General features: G+C 40.2%; 1 protein-coding gene across 1 annotated transcript; it reads right to left on the bottom strand.

The window, feature by feature from the left end:
• Nucleotides 1-5,662: 5,662 nt before the first annotated feature.
• On the bottom strand, nt 5,663-12,021 carry lhx4 (LIM homeobox 4). The gene is made up of 6 exons (XM_061297880.1): nt 11,943-12,021; nt 9,290-9,461; nt 7,400-7,602; nt 7,156-7,310; nt 6,566-6,737; nt 5,663-6,378 (listed from the first exon to the last, which is right to left on the bottom strand). Exons 1-6 carry the CDS (start codon nt 12,019-12,021, stop codon nt 5,990-5,992), a joined length of 1,170 nt encoding a protein of 389 aa, XP_061153864.1. The 3' UTR covers nt 5,663-5,989.
• Between the last annotated feature and the right edge of the window lie 2,476 nt (nt 12,022-14,497).

Below are 14,497 nucleotides of genomic sequence, written 5' to 3'. Positions count from 1 at the left end.
GATGAGAATAGGCTAAATCTGGATTGCGGTTCTTAACTACAGCTTCCTGATGAAGACACAGATACACAATATGTACAGTAGCGAGGGAGGGCACAGCTTAATCCTCCTCTCTCTAGTACGCCGTCATGCGTCTCCCCCTTGCCCCTCATCTGTGGTGTTTAACTCAACTGTCAATCTGGCCTGATTGGAGGTGTTAGATAACAGTCCCAACATGGACTCTGTCACTCACCCTCAGGGCCTGCGTTTGCGCTCGTATCACGTTCGATATTCGTCTTGCCAAACCCGGGAGAATTTAGATGACATTATCTGGCGTGCGTGCGCCATGACCTCCGCTTCTCAGAACCTTACAGAAGTAGCCTGGAGAGTCTCGCCCCGCTCTAGAAATACTCCTAATGCGATGTCGCTTTTGTGAAATCTGATGAAGAAACGATGATAGGAGACTCATGTGAGTTGAAAGCTTTTCAGTATTCTGAGGCATGATTGGTTACACTCCCACAGAGTCTCAGTCATTATTTGGGTGTGTGTGTGGGAGGGGGGGGGGGGGGTCCTTGTGCCTTCCTCAAGCATGTAATACCATCTTGAATTAAGAGAGGGTGACGGCAGCCACGCAGCTCCCCTCGGCCCGTCTGCAAGACTCTGACACTAAGCCCATTATGTTTCCATTATGGGCCTTCAATTTTCCTCTCAGCTTCTTTTTTTTTTTTTGGCAGTGCAGCTCCCTCCCTCTCCACACTACCTGTATTTTGTTAAAACCCATTTAACTTTTTGTCTATATAACCGCATTTTTGCTTCCGAAAACACTCAGGGATGCTTTTGAATGCCAATGCTCGTTTGCCTAACTACATTTAGAAAACAGCAAAATAGTCAATGGGATGCTTGAAAGTCATTTGAGTGAAACTTTTTGCGTCATGTCTAGGGACAACTCTGTTGTCATCATTTGAAAATATAGTTCCTTTACGACTGGTTTTATGAATCAAATATTCATTTCTGAATTTGAGGGATGCAGTCATTTGTACCTCAATCCCAATTTATTTTTGAATTGGCAAATGCCAGTTGCTTAAAATTTCCACTGCCTCATTGAGTAGGCAAAGAAGTCTCACCAATAAACACAAACACACACACACACACACTGTATACTGTATTATCATTCCTTTACTATTTATCATGTTTTCCTCACTCTCGTGGCCCCGCCTCCTCTGCCGACTTGTCACGTTGCTAATATTATTGAGTAGAAAAGAGCCAGTTTCACATTAAAACAGCTCGAAGCTCGGCTCACAACCTTGAGGGTGTCATTGAGAGGCCCCAGTTTGACTGCGGCTTCTCTCTTTAAGACTCACTCCATCACTCTGAACATCATTGTTCACTCGAGGGAGGAGGGGGAAAAAAAAACAGAGAGGTCCAGTCTCGGAGCTGCTAGACTGACTCTTAGGCCAAAACAAATCACGTCCGTTTTGCATGTTAATTTATTCATTAGTTCAAAATAAATAAATAAATAAAGTCTTTCCTTTAGAAAGTTAGTAATAAAAGCCTGGCGATCGATGATAATGGCATTTGTGCTTGTGTTTGTCATCTCAAAAGCAACGGTGGTGGATTTGCCGCAGATTTATTTGTATACGAGTGCTGTAAGTGGCGTGTAAATTATCCTAACTGTCCGTGTGCCTTTTTGTCTTTGTAAGGCGCTCCTATTAGAGCCCATTCATTAATGCCGGCCAATCATTGCTTGAATAAAAATCAGCTCCATTTGTAACATTTGATGCAAACTTCAACTGGGCTGACTTTACGTTTTTGGTTGTTATTGTTGTTGTTTATATCATGCAACGGGGATCGCTAAAACACAGCAAATCAATATCACTTAGCTTTGCGTTTGCTTTGGCCCACCCTCAGGCTAATGCTGCACATTGCAGCATACAGATGAGCTTACAATGCATGCTCGGGTGTAATTTCATTGTGTTTCCATACGTAGATAGAATCCGTTTTAAAAAGAAAACAGATTTTTTATTTTGGCGCTTACAGCCATGACAGTCATGAAGCTCAACTTTTGTGCTCAACTTTTATTCTAAGAAGCTTACCTCAATTTCTTGTTTCATCAAACAAATATACTTCACTTCCAATTCACTTTAAATACTCTATGTTGCTGACCTTTTGTAACAACTGGACTTTAGAATGATCACAATTATAACACAATATCCCAATAAAAACACATGTTTTGTGATATCAAAGTAAACACAAATTGTCCACACAACACACACAATCCTAATATAAGGGCCCAATCAATGTTACCTACAGCCAGCAATCACTCAACAGCAATATACCCGGTCAACATTGCTGGCCAGATCAATGTTTGTGTAAATAGTAGCCTAAAACAAACAACTCCTGACCCAAAGGCAATAATAAACGAAGGTACCTTCATTTCAATGATGAGAGTTCACTCCGGTTGTCCTGACAGCAAGGATGGAGAAAGCAACATGGGCGGGTCCAAAGTCCACCAGGCGATGTCAGCAAAGCACTCCCAGTTGACACATGACAGTCCTCCCAAAACTGTCCACTCCATCGGGCTCCTTCTCTTCCTTAGCACTTCGTTTCTCTGCAAATGTCTTACTGTCTTAATGTTGTGTTAACTTGTCGCTAGCTGCTTAGTAAAGTCCATAGGTTAGCATTAGCATTAATTCTACTCACCGATGTCTTCTGCTAAGTAGTCTTTGGGCCTTGAAAAGCGCTGTATAAATTGAATGAATTATTAGTAGTAGTAATAGCAGTTCACTCAACCCACCAACTCTATCCCAGTTAAGGTCAAAAGCGTCCTTACTGAACACTTTTGCCAAATGTGACCAAAATTCCAATTTCTGTACCCACTTGAATATCTCTCTCTTACCTGGACGTCGGCGTCGTCCATCTTTCTTACCTCACTTCTGACCTCTCACCCCGGAAGTGATTCATGCAATTGAAAAAAATTACACATTATAAATGTATTATCTTGTCCCTCTTTTCTATGTAAAATTTTCATGTACACAAACACATTTAAACCAAAATTACGCCCAAAAAGTATTTTCTATTCAATGACATCACTCAATATTCAACCTTCTTGCACTGAAATACATTTTAACTTAATTGCTGATAACTATATTTTATCTTTTAACACTTTTGTATGCACTTCTTGAACTTATATACACTTAAAAATATTGTAAGATTTTTAACATGTTTACAAATCATCCTGCCTAGCGAAATTATTACCACATATTTCACAAAGCGCTACACAATTAGTTAACAGCATGGGGATTAAAGTGAGCTGGAACAATCCGCTGCAGTCTAACACTGACAGGATCAGGCAGCTGTTTCTCCACTTGTTTTTTTTTTTTGTGTGTTTTTTTCTCGTCACGTCATGCGTCTTTGTGGTCGCCCCCACCCTGCGAGCGCATCAATCACTGTTAACTGACCCACCACTGTCTGCTGCTTCTGCTAAATGGATCTCCACAATTGAATCGAGGTCTAAGTGTGTGGTAAATGCTCTCAATGGCTAAATGAATTTGCGGGTTAACTCTCTCTAAAGAGCGTTTCTGCAGAGTAAAAAAAAAATAAAAAATACAAACACCTACAGCGCGCATATTTTGATATATAGTGCATTGATGACAAAGCAGCTGATTTTAACCCAAAGACAATCCATCTTTATTTTCCTCATATAGATTTGACTGTACACAGTTCATACCATTACACAGAAGGCATAAATGAATTAATTCAGTGCTCTCCTTTACATCTTTTTCAAAGACACATGGCAATAATAAATAGCACTCATGAAACAAGACGATAAACATGTTGTTAAACTGTACACAATTTACAACAATTAAGATGCAAACATTTGAGGCAACGCAGACGGAAAAGCGGTTGTGATGTTTTCCAAGTGTTTGTTACGAAGAAGGGAAAGAACAATAGGGATCGTTTGATTAATCTCTTCAGTCGACAAAAGCAAAACGCATAAAAGATCAAATGGGGAAAATGTGTTCGACGGGCCAAACTAAATTTAATATTTCGGTCCCCTCATTGGAAAATAAACTTTCGAATTCCAAAGGCCCTTTAGTGGGCAGCACAGGATTCACACCGTTTGACTTTTCAGCCTGATATTCTCCAATTTTACAAATCAAGTGTACCAATAATAACAATAATATTCATTATAATCCGACATATTGTGTGCTCACTTCTCAACATGGACACACTAGCAATTTTTGATGAGCATTGGGGTTAATCCTCATCTCTCAGCATTCACCCATTTATTGCTCCTCTTCCACTTGAATGATTGCACTCAAAAAAACAACAACAAAAAAAGGAAGCTCCAAACTGAACTGTAAAATATCTCAGCCTTGCCACCGTTTTACTAATCCCTGTGACACGGAAGCCAGACCATTGGAGAACAGGCGGCCCAACATCTGGCCTCAGTAAATAGGATGATAGCGGGCATGGCCCGATGGAGCAGATCGAGCCCCAACGGACTGAGTAGATTACCAAGAGAAGCCCGGATCAGACGGAGAGAAGTACACAGCCAAAGTTTTGTCACATCCCCATCATCATCCGAATGAAACCTAATTATGAATTTATCTGTTATCATGACATTGTGATGTAATTCTTCTCATATTTTAGTATTATGACTTTATTCTCATATTGTTTTTTTTCCGCTTTTTTTGCAAATTAAAGAAAAAAAATCGCCCAATGTCAAGGTTGTAAATTCTGGGTGATTGTGCCACTGACCTCAGATTAATTAGCCGGAGTTAATTTTATTGATTGGAGGCATTGATCGTTGATGAATTGAGTCTTTAATCAATGAAAGTAAAGCAGAGGGCCCTTCTTTGGAGTGCTGCTGATTGAGTCATTAGTTTACTGTGTAAAAAAAAGTTAACTGAAGTTAAGTGGATATAAAAAGTCGAAACCCCTTTTTTTAATTACCTGTGTTTTGTAATATAAAATACCAGAGTGATATTAATAAAACTTTTTCCACCATCAGCTTGACTGTGCAACTCAAAAGACTTCTTCAAGGGAAATTCTGACTTCTCAATTCTGAGAATAAATTCAGAGAGGCAAAAGTAAGATTAAAAACAAAAAGGAATCGATCATTAATCGTTAATTTCACCAGAATTAATCGAGGCAATGTGGTCAAAAGTTAATCCTTCAAATTGGGTTACAATAACACTGGTTATCAGAGCATACGAATGTTTTGCATGTGTAAAATATGAAAAGATGGGAAAAGAAAAAATCCATTGCATCCGTGCATTTTGAAATGTTTTGTGGTCATTTCAAAGTTTTCTGGACTCTCTTGAACATTAAACACTCAAGAGCACACTGCGTTACACAGACGAGAACAAGTCAAGCAGCTACAGATTCACAAGTTTGAAAACATCAGTGTCCCACGTCCCCCCCCCCCACCCCCGTAGAAAAAACAAACGTCCACGTGGGTTTTCGAAATAAACACTTGTGCCACAGTGCTTGTAAAATTCTCCCGATGCGACACTCTTGTGCATACGCCTCTCCTCCCATTCTTCTTTTCCTCCTCAAAGCGGCGAGGAGATTAAAGTGCATATAAAAGGCTCGGGACGTTCCGTTAGAAACATGCGGGCGCCTCCGGACTGACGCTCTCCATCAGAGCCTGGTTGTGTTTTTGTCGTCAGTCACGTTTTGGAGAAGTTCAGGATGAGCAGGATGCACTGTTGGGCTTCAGTGCTGACCTGTTTGCAACACGCCGCCACTTATGGAAAGCCCTAAATTCCACATCCTTGATATCCTTGATAAATTCTATCCACAAAATGGGTGTATGTACTCAAAATTTCAAGTTTCGATCAAATTTTAACACAATTTATGCTAATGTGATCATTGGCTTTCCTGCATTTTTAACGAAGATTTTACAGAACTCGAATCGTCCCTCTATTTTGGAATCGAGGAGATCGAACAAAGGCTTTCCATAACTGCCAGCGTGATGGAAACAAAAAGTCTTGCCTGTGTTTTGGCCTCAGAACTGAGACTGGTCCATCTCATCCAGCCAGGAGGCGGGACTAGTGGGGAAGTCGGGGTAGCCCGTACTGCTGCCCGTGGACAGGTCTGAGGTAGGACCGCCCGCCATGGCCCTCAGAGCCTGGCCCACGCCGCCGGGCCCGCCCTGCACCCCCAGAGCGTCCATGGTAAAGGCCAGGTTGTTGAGCAAAGGGGTGTGGCCCGGCAGGGAAGCGATAGAGGAGGGCGACTGGGGGAGACCGTAGGGGCTTCCCACGCGGATGTCGTGGTACGGTTGGCCCGCCGCGTCCACCGAGAAGCCGCCGTTCAGCACCGCGCCGCTCGTCATGTCGCCGACGCTCCCGTACAGCCCGTTGCCGTGGCCCAGATCTGACACCACCTGGTCGTCTGCCAACCAGAGACGCTAGCGTCACTTATTTTTTCACTCATCAAATACTTGGGCACAGTTCAGTTGTATTTAACTTCAGTATATACAATACTGATGATTAATTGATTAATACAAACGATTAATTGAATTTAAATTGACAGAGAAGAATGTAATTTTCAAATCACCAAAGGAGCCAAAAGTCTTTACCTCTGAAGCTCAGCTCGCTGTCACTGAGTCCCGCATCGTCCGCCGAGCTTTCCTTCTCCACCTTTGACCCTCCTCGGCTACGTTTCACACTTTTGTAAAATTGAGTCCAGCGATGGCGCCCTGCATCTTTTTTTAAACGTTTTTCCTTTGCTCTGCGATTCTGGAACCAGACCTGACAAGATGGTTGAAGATTATTTTATTATTGAAACAACCATCCGCAAATAAAATACAGGTAGTCTATCACAGTCTAAAACTTTGAAGTACAATAAAGTGCAATGCACAATAGCGCTTCAGAAGTTAGATGTATCGCAACTCTAAGGTCCTAAATAAAACGTGGACAGTCTTGCTTGTTTGCCAAGTCGCCAACTTCTAAAGTGGATTTGTGGCTTGAATTCCTGTTGAGAAGTATTCCACACATTGCTTTTATCTGTGATAGACAGATAGATGGAGAGATAGCGAGATAGCTAGCATTGCGCCAATTCAAATCGAAATGACCTCGGATATCATTTGGCATGATCTCAGTCGGCCATCTTTGTTTTTGCGACATCTCAATCAAAATACGTTTACTTTCCACATGCAGTGACGTCTACCTGCACGACTCGCATGTCGAGGCCCGTCTCGGAGGAAAGCTGCTCTCTGACGTGTCGTGCCGGTTTGGGGGAGTTCTTGTAGGCACTTTTGAGGGTCTCTAGCTGCTTGGCCGTGATGGTGGTCCTTGGTCGCTTGGTCCCCGCCTCGGAATCATCTAACAAACATCAGCGGTACAAAAAAAAATCAGTATGTTTAGATATATTTCCTTTTATCTATTTTTTTTTAAATTCTGTTATAGCTGACCGTTTTGTTTGGCCGTCTCATAGTCCACCTTGCACACCAGCCTGCCGTCTTCCATGAGGTAGAACTCATCCCCGGTGGCCAGCTGCCTGCTGCACATAATGCAGGCAAAGCAGTGCAGGTGATACACAAAGTCCTGCGCCTTCCGCACCACCTGCGTGGGAGGGATCCCCTGTTGGCACGATGCACATTTTGTCCCGAAGCGCCTGCAGAGGGGGAGCAAGGAAGAAAGATTTCAGCCAAGCGCCACAACGATGGAGACTAGCTGAGATTAAAGCAGTTTCCCATACTAAGATGGCTACGATATGTATTTTCCTCTCAACTGCAGTCAAGAGTGATGGTGCGCCGCCTGTGTTAATAGAAGCTCCAGCTGTTGAAGCGAGAGGAAAAAAATCAGCACTGGAATGCATTTCTGTTAACGATAGACCTGTCTGCAACTTGATGGATGGAGAAGATCAATGCACTGCGGCCACTGTGTGTGTCTGTGCGTGCGTGTGTGTTTATGTGTTTGTAGAAGAAGTACAGGGGATGAAGAAGAAGAGGAGGAGGAGGAGGAGGAGGAGGAGAAAAAGAGAGAAGGGTGCTCCAAGTAAACACACCCTCAGGAGGACCAATAAAACACTGACTCAGGAGAGGCTCTAAATCACGCCAGCGAGCCTGAGACAGTAAAAGAGCAAGGTGAAGCCGACACACACGCGCAACACAAAGGCCACAATATTAGGTACACTTGTGCAGAGAACTGGAACAAAAATGTGGCCAGCACAAAGATAATAACGCTCATAGACAGATGAGTGTTCATTTGTTTAGTATAATAAACATATGGTTAAATGAACTATAATTATATAAAGATTAATTTTGTTGTAGTTTGCAGTGTTTCCCACATCAGATTGCTAGCTAGCTGTATGTAGCTACATGAGAGAGTTTAAGAAACAGCTTCGCGATGCAATTGTACATTAAGCAAATTGAAGTGAGCATTTTTATATTTTTAACGGTGCGGGGTTTTTTTTTTCTCCGCCGGGGCCATTCAACTGAATCGGTGCCCTTTGCATCCCTATAAATGCGCCATAAAATGAACTATAAAAAATATTTTATCAAGCGGTGTCCTGCACAGTGCTCAACAATCTGATTACAAAATACAAATTAAAAGATTCATCAACTGCTTTAGAAATGTTATTTTTATTGTGATATCTTTTTTTCCTATTTCTCAACTAAACTTTAAATTTATTGTCTTAAAAAAATATCAACAATATCACATCTAAAATATTTGGAATATTCCAAAAACCCACGGAATGTTGCATTAATTAGAGATTCTGCAAACCCACAAACATAAATTCATCCATTTATTTCATATTTCAATTATGTAATGGTGACTGAACCCTGTCACCTAAACTATTTTGGATGTTATATGTTTCTTTTTAAAATACACGTCAACATACTATTATCGTGAATGCCATGTGACTATATTACATCTATTTGCAAATTTTTATGATCAAAAACTCATTTGTGAGTTCCAGCAACATGTAAAAAGTTCCCTCTAATGGGCCAATACACTTTTTGAGTAGTTCAGGTGCAGCTTGTGTCTGGTTACTTGTAATACGTGCAACTGCTTTTCCATCATGCAAAACAAAATACTAAATCAAAGTACAGGAAATATTTTTTTTGATCATTGCATTGTATTTTTCCCGCATTTAGTGCATCCCTAGGATGGTTTTCGCAAACTAAAATTGCCCCTGATTGTAAAAAAGGTTCCACGACGTATTAACCTAAAGCGCAATAACTAGCATTACATAAGAAAGCTAAAATGAACTCCCTCAGCTCATTTGAGGAAGCTTCTGTGAAAACATGTGGGTTAGCAGGTCATGAGAAAGGTGAAAGGGCAAAGGAGAAACTGACTTAAAGAAATCCTCCTTGCAGTAGACGCTGCCGGCCCTGGAGAAGCACTTGTCGGCCAGTGGCGTGTGGCAGTCGGCGCACTTGAGGCACTTGGAGTGCCAATGTCTGTCCAGGACCTTCAGGATGAACTTGTCCACGATGTGCTGACTGCAGCCCGCACACTGAGGGATCTCTGCCAGGTGGGGAACACACACATTGTCATCCATTTCAATGTCTACAATGTAAATGTTGACAAAGCAGACAACCATTAGTAACAAAAATGGTTGTTGTAAATTGTGAAGGAGGGGGGGGGGGGCTGTGATCATATATGCAATATTAAAAATGTTAACACAAAAATATCTCAAGCACTAACACTTAAAATATTCACCTACAAATATTTATTTCATTGTTAAATACCTTTTGCAGATGTAAGCTACAAGGTCAAAGTCACGTGTGTTAAACTCAAGGCTGGAGGGCCACAATCTGGTCCACTGTATTGTGGATCAAATTCTTGTTCTTGTCATTTTGGCAATAAATAAATAAAGTTGGACTGAAATTTCGTTTTGTGTGCACCGAGTGCTTACAAAATAACAATAAAGTCTAAGTCTAAGTCTAAAATTGCGTTTTATTTTACTTCACTTGAACCACATCACCACAGTTGGAAAGAAAGAAAGAAGGAAAGAAGGAAAGAAGGAAAGAAAGAAAGAAAGAAAGAAAGAAAGAAAGAAAGAAAGAAAGAAAGAAAGAAAGAAAGAAAGAAAGAAAGAAAGAAAGAAAGAAAGAAAGAAAGAAAGAAAGAAAGAAAGAAAGAAAGAAAGAAAGAAAGAAAGAAAGAAAGAAAGAAAGAAAGAACAGCTACTAAATGCATTGACGTCATCGTCTTAACGAAATAAAAAAATGCAAAATGTCACGCCAGCAAACGTCAGGATTGAAAGGCAGAAATTTTATGAGTCTCATATAAATCACGTGTCCAATTTGAGTATATTATTACTGTATTTTCAAAACGCTTTATTAACACGTTGATGTTCCTTATTTAATTAGCCTTTAATTGTGATTAAAAACACATTCTCCGGGATGAATTGGCACTTGCATGTCTCTGTCCATGGTGCTGACGGTTTTGATCATTTTACACAGGTCAATACGGTGGTGGTCATTTTAAAGGAAACACACTTTGTAATTATAACGACATTTTGTAAACGAAAAAAAAAACATTTTATATATAGCGACCGTGCTATTATAGCCGCGTCCAATCGGCTGCTATGACAAATATTTAAATGAAACAATAAATAAAAAGAGCAAATACTATGTTAGTCAACACGATGTTTGACATCAATTGCTTTTTTAACTCACGTCCATTTTTGTCGTCAATTTCAGCGTGCACAATATTGTCTGGCTCGCATAACCTCAACGTTTCTTCCTCATCCAAACAGCAGAAAAAAAAATCTTACCTTTTATTTTGCTGCCGATATATATTTTTTTAACGCCACCGTATCACCCACCCAAGCGACCAAAAACAGTCAAAATGCACAAAACATTTCAAAATGGCTCCGCCTTAAAATATTCGTTTAAATGCGTTCAATTTGGTTTAATATTATTAGGAGTTGAGTGAATCATTCGATTTTTCTTGACTTATTAGTTTGTGTTTGTGTAACAACAACCAAATGTAAATGATTTACTACAACAAACTGTATTTAAAATAAGCATTTTTAAAAAAGAAAGAAAAATGATGGCGTGGTACTGGAGCTCATGGTATCGGTTGCCATGGCTCCCCTCCCCATCATCACATTAAACCTCATCATCTTCATCACCTCAACTGTGCAAGAGGTCACGCACATGCAATGAATCCATTTTCTGCCGTTTCCATTTTCCTATTTAGTTCGTTGGTCTAATTTTCCACGCACGATACGGAAAAAAATCTATATTATTCCTAGAAACAAAAAAATGCAGATTTTAAATCCACGCAGGATGTTGCCACTCCAGGGGGGCTGAGTGGCAGGATCTTTGTCCAATCTTTTAATCTGCCTCGAATTATAACATTAAATAGCATCATCCCACATATATAGTTTGTTTGAAAAATCTAGCACAATTAAAAAGATTTATTGACATTTTTATTTTCTATTAGATTCACGTGGATTAATTTCTTTAGACTGTATGCCAGGAATGATCGATCTTTCCAGAATTAGGTCACAACCGAATTATTTACTGTTGCAATCACATTATGTGCTATTATAATAAATGGAAAAGAGATTTCCATGCCTACACAATTACACATTAAAGTTTTCACTATATTTCGCTCTCAACGGGACAAAATCTTGTACAACATGAAACGGGGGGCGCACGCTAAGGCCTTTTAAAAAACACAATGCACGAGCCGGGTTTGCATTATTGAGGTTGGGCAGTCTTCGTTTTGGCATTTAAATACTTTTTTGTTTTGTTTTTTGAATTAAGCCAACTGAAAACTAAGGTGCTTCCATTTAGTTTTTGTTTTTTTTTAACAAATAAAACCAAACAAGACGAATATGCAAATTAATTTCCCTGTAGTAGCGTGAAGAAAAAAAAGACACCGCACAGCTAAAATAGCGTCCTCGTGCAGCACTCATAACACGCAGTCTAATAAATTCGAAAATCAAAACATATATTAATATGAACAGGAGTAATCGGTGCATGTCCTTACGTTGCAATGGCACTCCTAGGATGTCCGGTAAACTCTTAACGGGACTCTCTGTGGGAAGGACCGCCGCACTTTGCATCATCGTGATCCGACACGCGCACGCACATACACCCGCAACACACGGTGGGCGCGCTCCCCCACCCCCTCTCGTGCCGTCTGAATGTTAAAAAGAAAAAAAAGGAGAGGGGGAAAAAAAGGGAGCAAAATAGGCTGGCTGCTGCAACCCTCTCGTTATGTCCAACAAGCGATGGCGTCCGCGCTTGAGCCGGGCCGTGTCGAGCTCTTTTTTGGACAGGATCAAGACAGGATCCTGAGTCCTGCAGGGGTGGCGGGCCGTGACGTCAACGCGGCGCAGACTCACCGAGGGCCAATGAGAGCGCTCCTCCGCCATCACCCACCCCCCCCTTCTCCTCCTCCATCCTCTCCTCCTCCTCCTGAGCATCCAAGGGAGGTGGAGAAAAGAAGCAGAGGCGGGCCATGAGCCGCTGGAGCCCATAAATAGCTCACTGCAGCGTGAGTGTCCCCCCTGAGGAACCCCGGGGTCACTAAATAGGACGACCCCGCAAATAAGAATTTTAGCCCTGGTGTCATTTTAAACAATAATCCGGATACTGTGGCGTTCTAATCATTTTCTGTTCGCATAAAAGCGGGAATAGTGGTTGACGATACGATAGATGAGTAGAAATTGTTCAAAACTATTTTTTATATTCAAATAAAAACATAAGGTTGGCTTTTTCCCCACCATCGAGCTAATGTGCGTTTCATGCGGCTATAAAAAAAATTGTTGAAGCAAAAACAAGTAGATGACACAACTAATCGCGTTATATTCAATCATTTACTATTAATTGTGTTTTCTTATAAATTATAATAAGCACGGATGCATAATGTTGAACTGCACGATCAACCTTCAAGCAAAAAGTAGGTCGTGGTCATTTTGACACTATTCTATACACACTCATTTTCTCATGTCAAAGTTATAATACAGATGCGATGCCGACAGCCATTTATTTGAACTAAACAATCAAGTATAACGATGGAATGACAATTTTCTCATTGTGTCCGTGATGGAAACGAGATAATAATACTGCAGAAGAAGCTTAAACAGACTCGAAATTCATAAATTTAGATATGAATGCAACGCCGACATTTTACTATGCGTCCTTATTTTCCTGAGATCATCATTACAATAAGTACAATGCAGATGGGATGCTACACAATTATGCAATATTCGCAGGATAGCCATAAATCTTGTTTTATTAATAACTCACCACCTGCACACTATATCATTCATATGTTTTGGCAAAAATAAATCTTCACAATGCACTACAATAGTAATAATAATAATAATAAAATAATAATAATAATAATAATAATAATAATTCGGTTTCAATTGTATTAAGGGTTGAGGAAAGAAAAGAAAGCAGCAAAGCGTTTCTTGGAATATGGCGCAATGACGTATCACTTCGACATGCAAGTGAGTGGTCCGAGAAGACATTGCAATCGCTCTGACACAACTCATTGGAGCTTTCAAGTGTTCTCCGATACAGGCTTGGGACTGTGAGTTCAAACTAGATGAACTCCGTTGTCGCTTCCAATTGACTGACTTCAAGACACCCAAACACAACACGAGCCACTGACAATCATCAGAACGGCTCATATATGGACGCCAACGAACATACGTGAAATACTGATGAGTATACAGTATGCACAAATAAATAAATACATATCAAAAATCATATTAAAAAAAAAATCCTTTCTACAAATTCCTCCAAAATATTATGAGAACTACATGAATATTAAGGATGTTTTAAAATGTCAACAGGATGCAAGAAACATGATGTTTTTAGAATATTTAACAGTTTTAAAAGAAATAATAATGGAAACAATAACATGCAATGCAGCTAATCATCTTAAAGACAAAAATATCTCATATACATCCACCAAAATTATTAAATTCCATTTATGCACTGAAAAAAGATGGTGTTGAATTAATTCACATCTATCTATCTATCTATCTATCTATCTATCTATCTATCTATCTATCTATCTATCTATCTATCTATCTATCTATCTATCTATCTATCTATCTATCTATCTATCTATCTATCTATCTATCTATCTATCTATCTATCTATCTCGAATTGTATTTAATGCAAAAGTGAAGCAATTCCAATTTTCAAAATCCCCATGCACCAACTTGTACCCCCAAGATGTTTTTTGTCAACAAGCAATGCACCGAAACACACCCGTTTAAAATATCCATTTAGGTTCAAAGTTGTGATTTTTCGAAATAATCGAATGCAGCCTAAGGAGGAAGCAGTAATTCACTGCGAGGGCGACTCCTTTGCCATGGCCATTGACCCGCCACCTCTTAATTAGAGCTCATCTTTCACTTTATTGACATCTGCACGCGCACACACTCACAAGCACAAGACGTCATCTTTTGCCCCGATTCTCCCCCAAAACGCGTCAAATCCACTTTCATGCATTCACGAGATAAAACTTTATAATGTTGCATTTTGTGTGCTTTTACAATGAAGAAATATTCCTTGATCGTG

Source organism: Syngnathus typhle, linkage group LG14, assembly GCF_033458585.1.
Source record: "Syngnathus typhle isolate RoL2023-S1 ecotype Sweden linkage group LG14, RoL_Styp_1.0, whole genome shotgun sequence".
Lineage (NCBI taxonomy): Eukaryota > Metazoa > Chordata > Actinopteri > Syngnathiformes > Syngnathidae > Syngnathus > Syngnathus typhle.
Note: the sequence above shows the minus strand (reverse complement) of the source record. Positions and strands in the feature narration are given on the sequence as shown.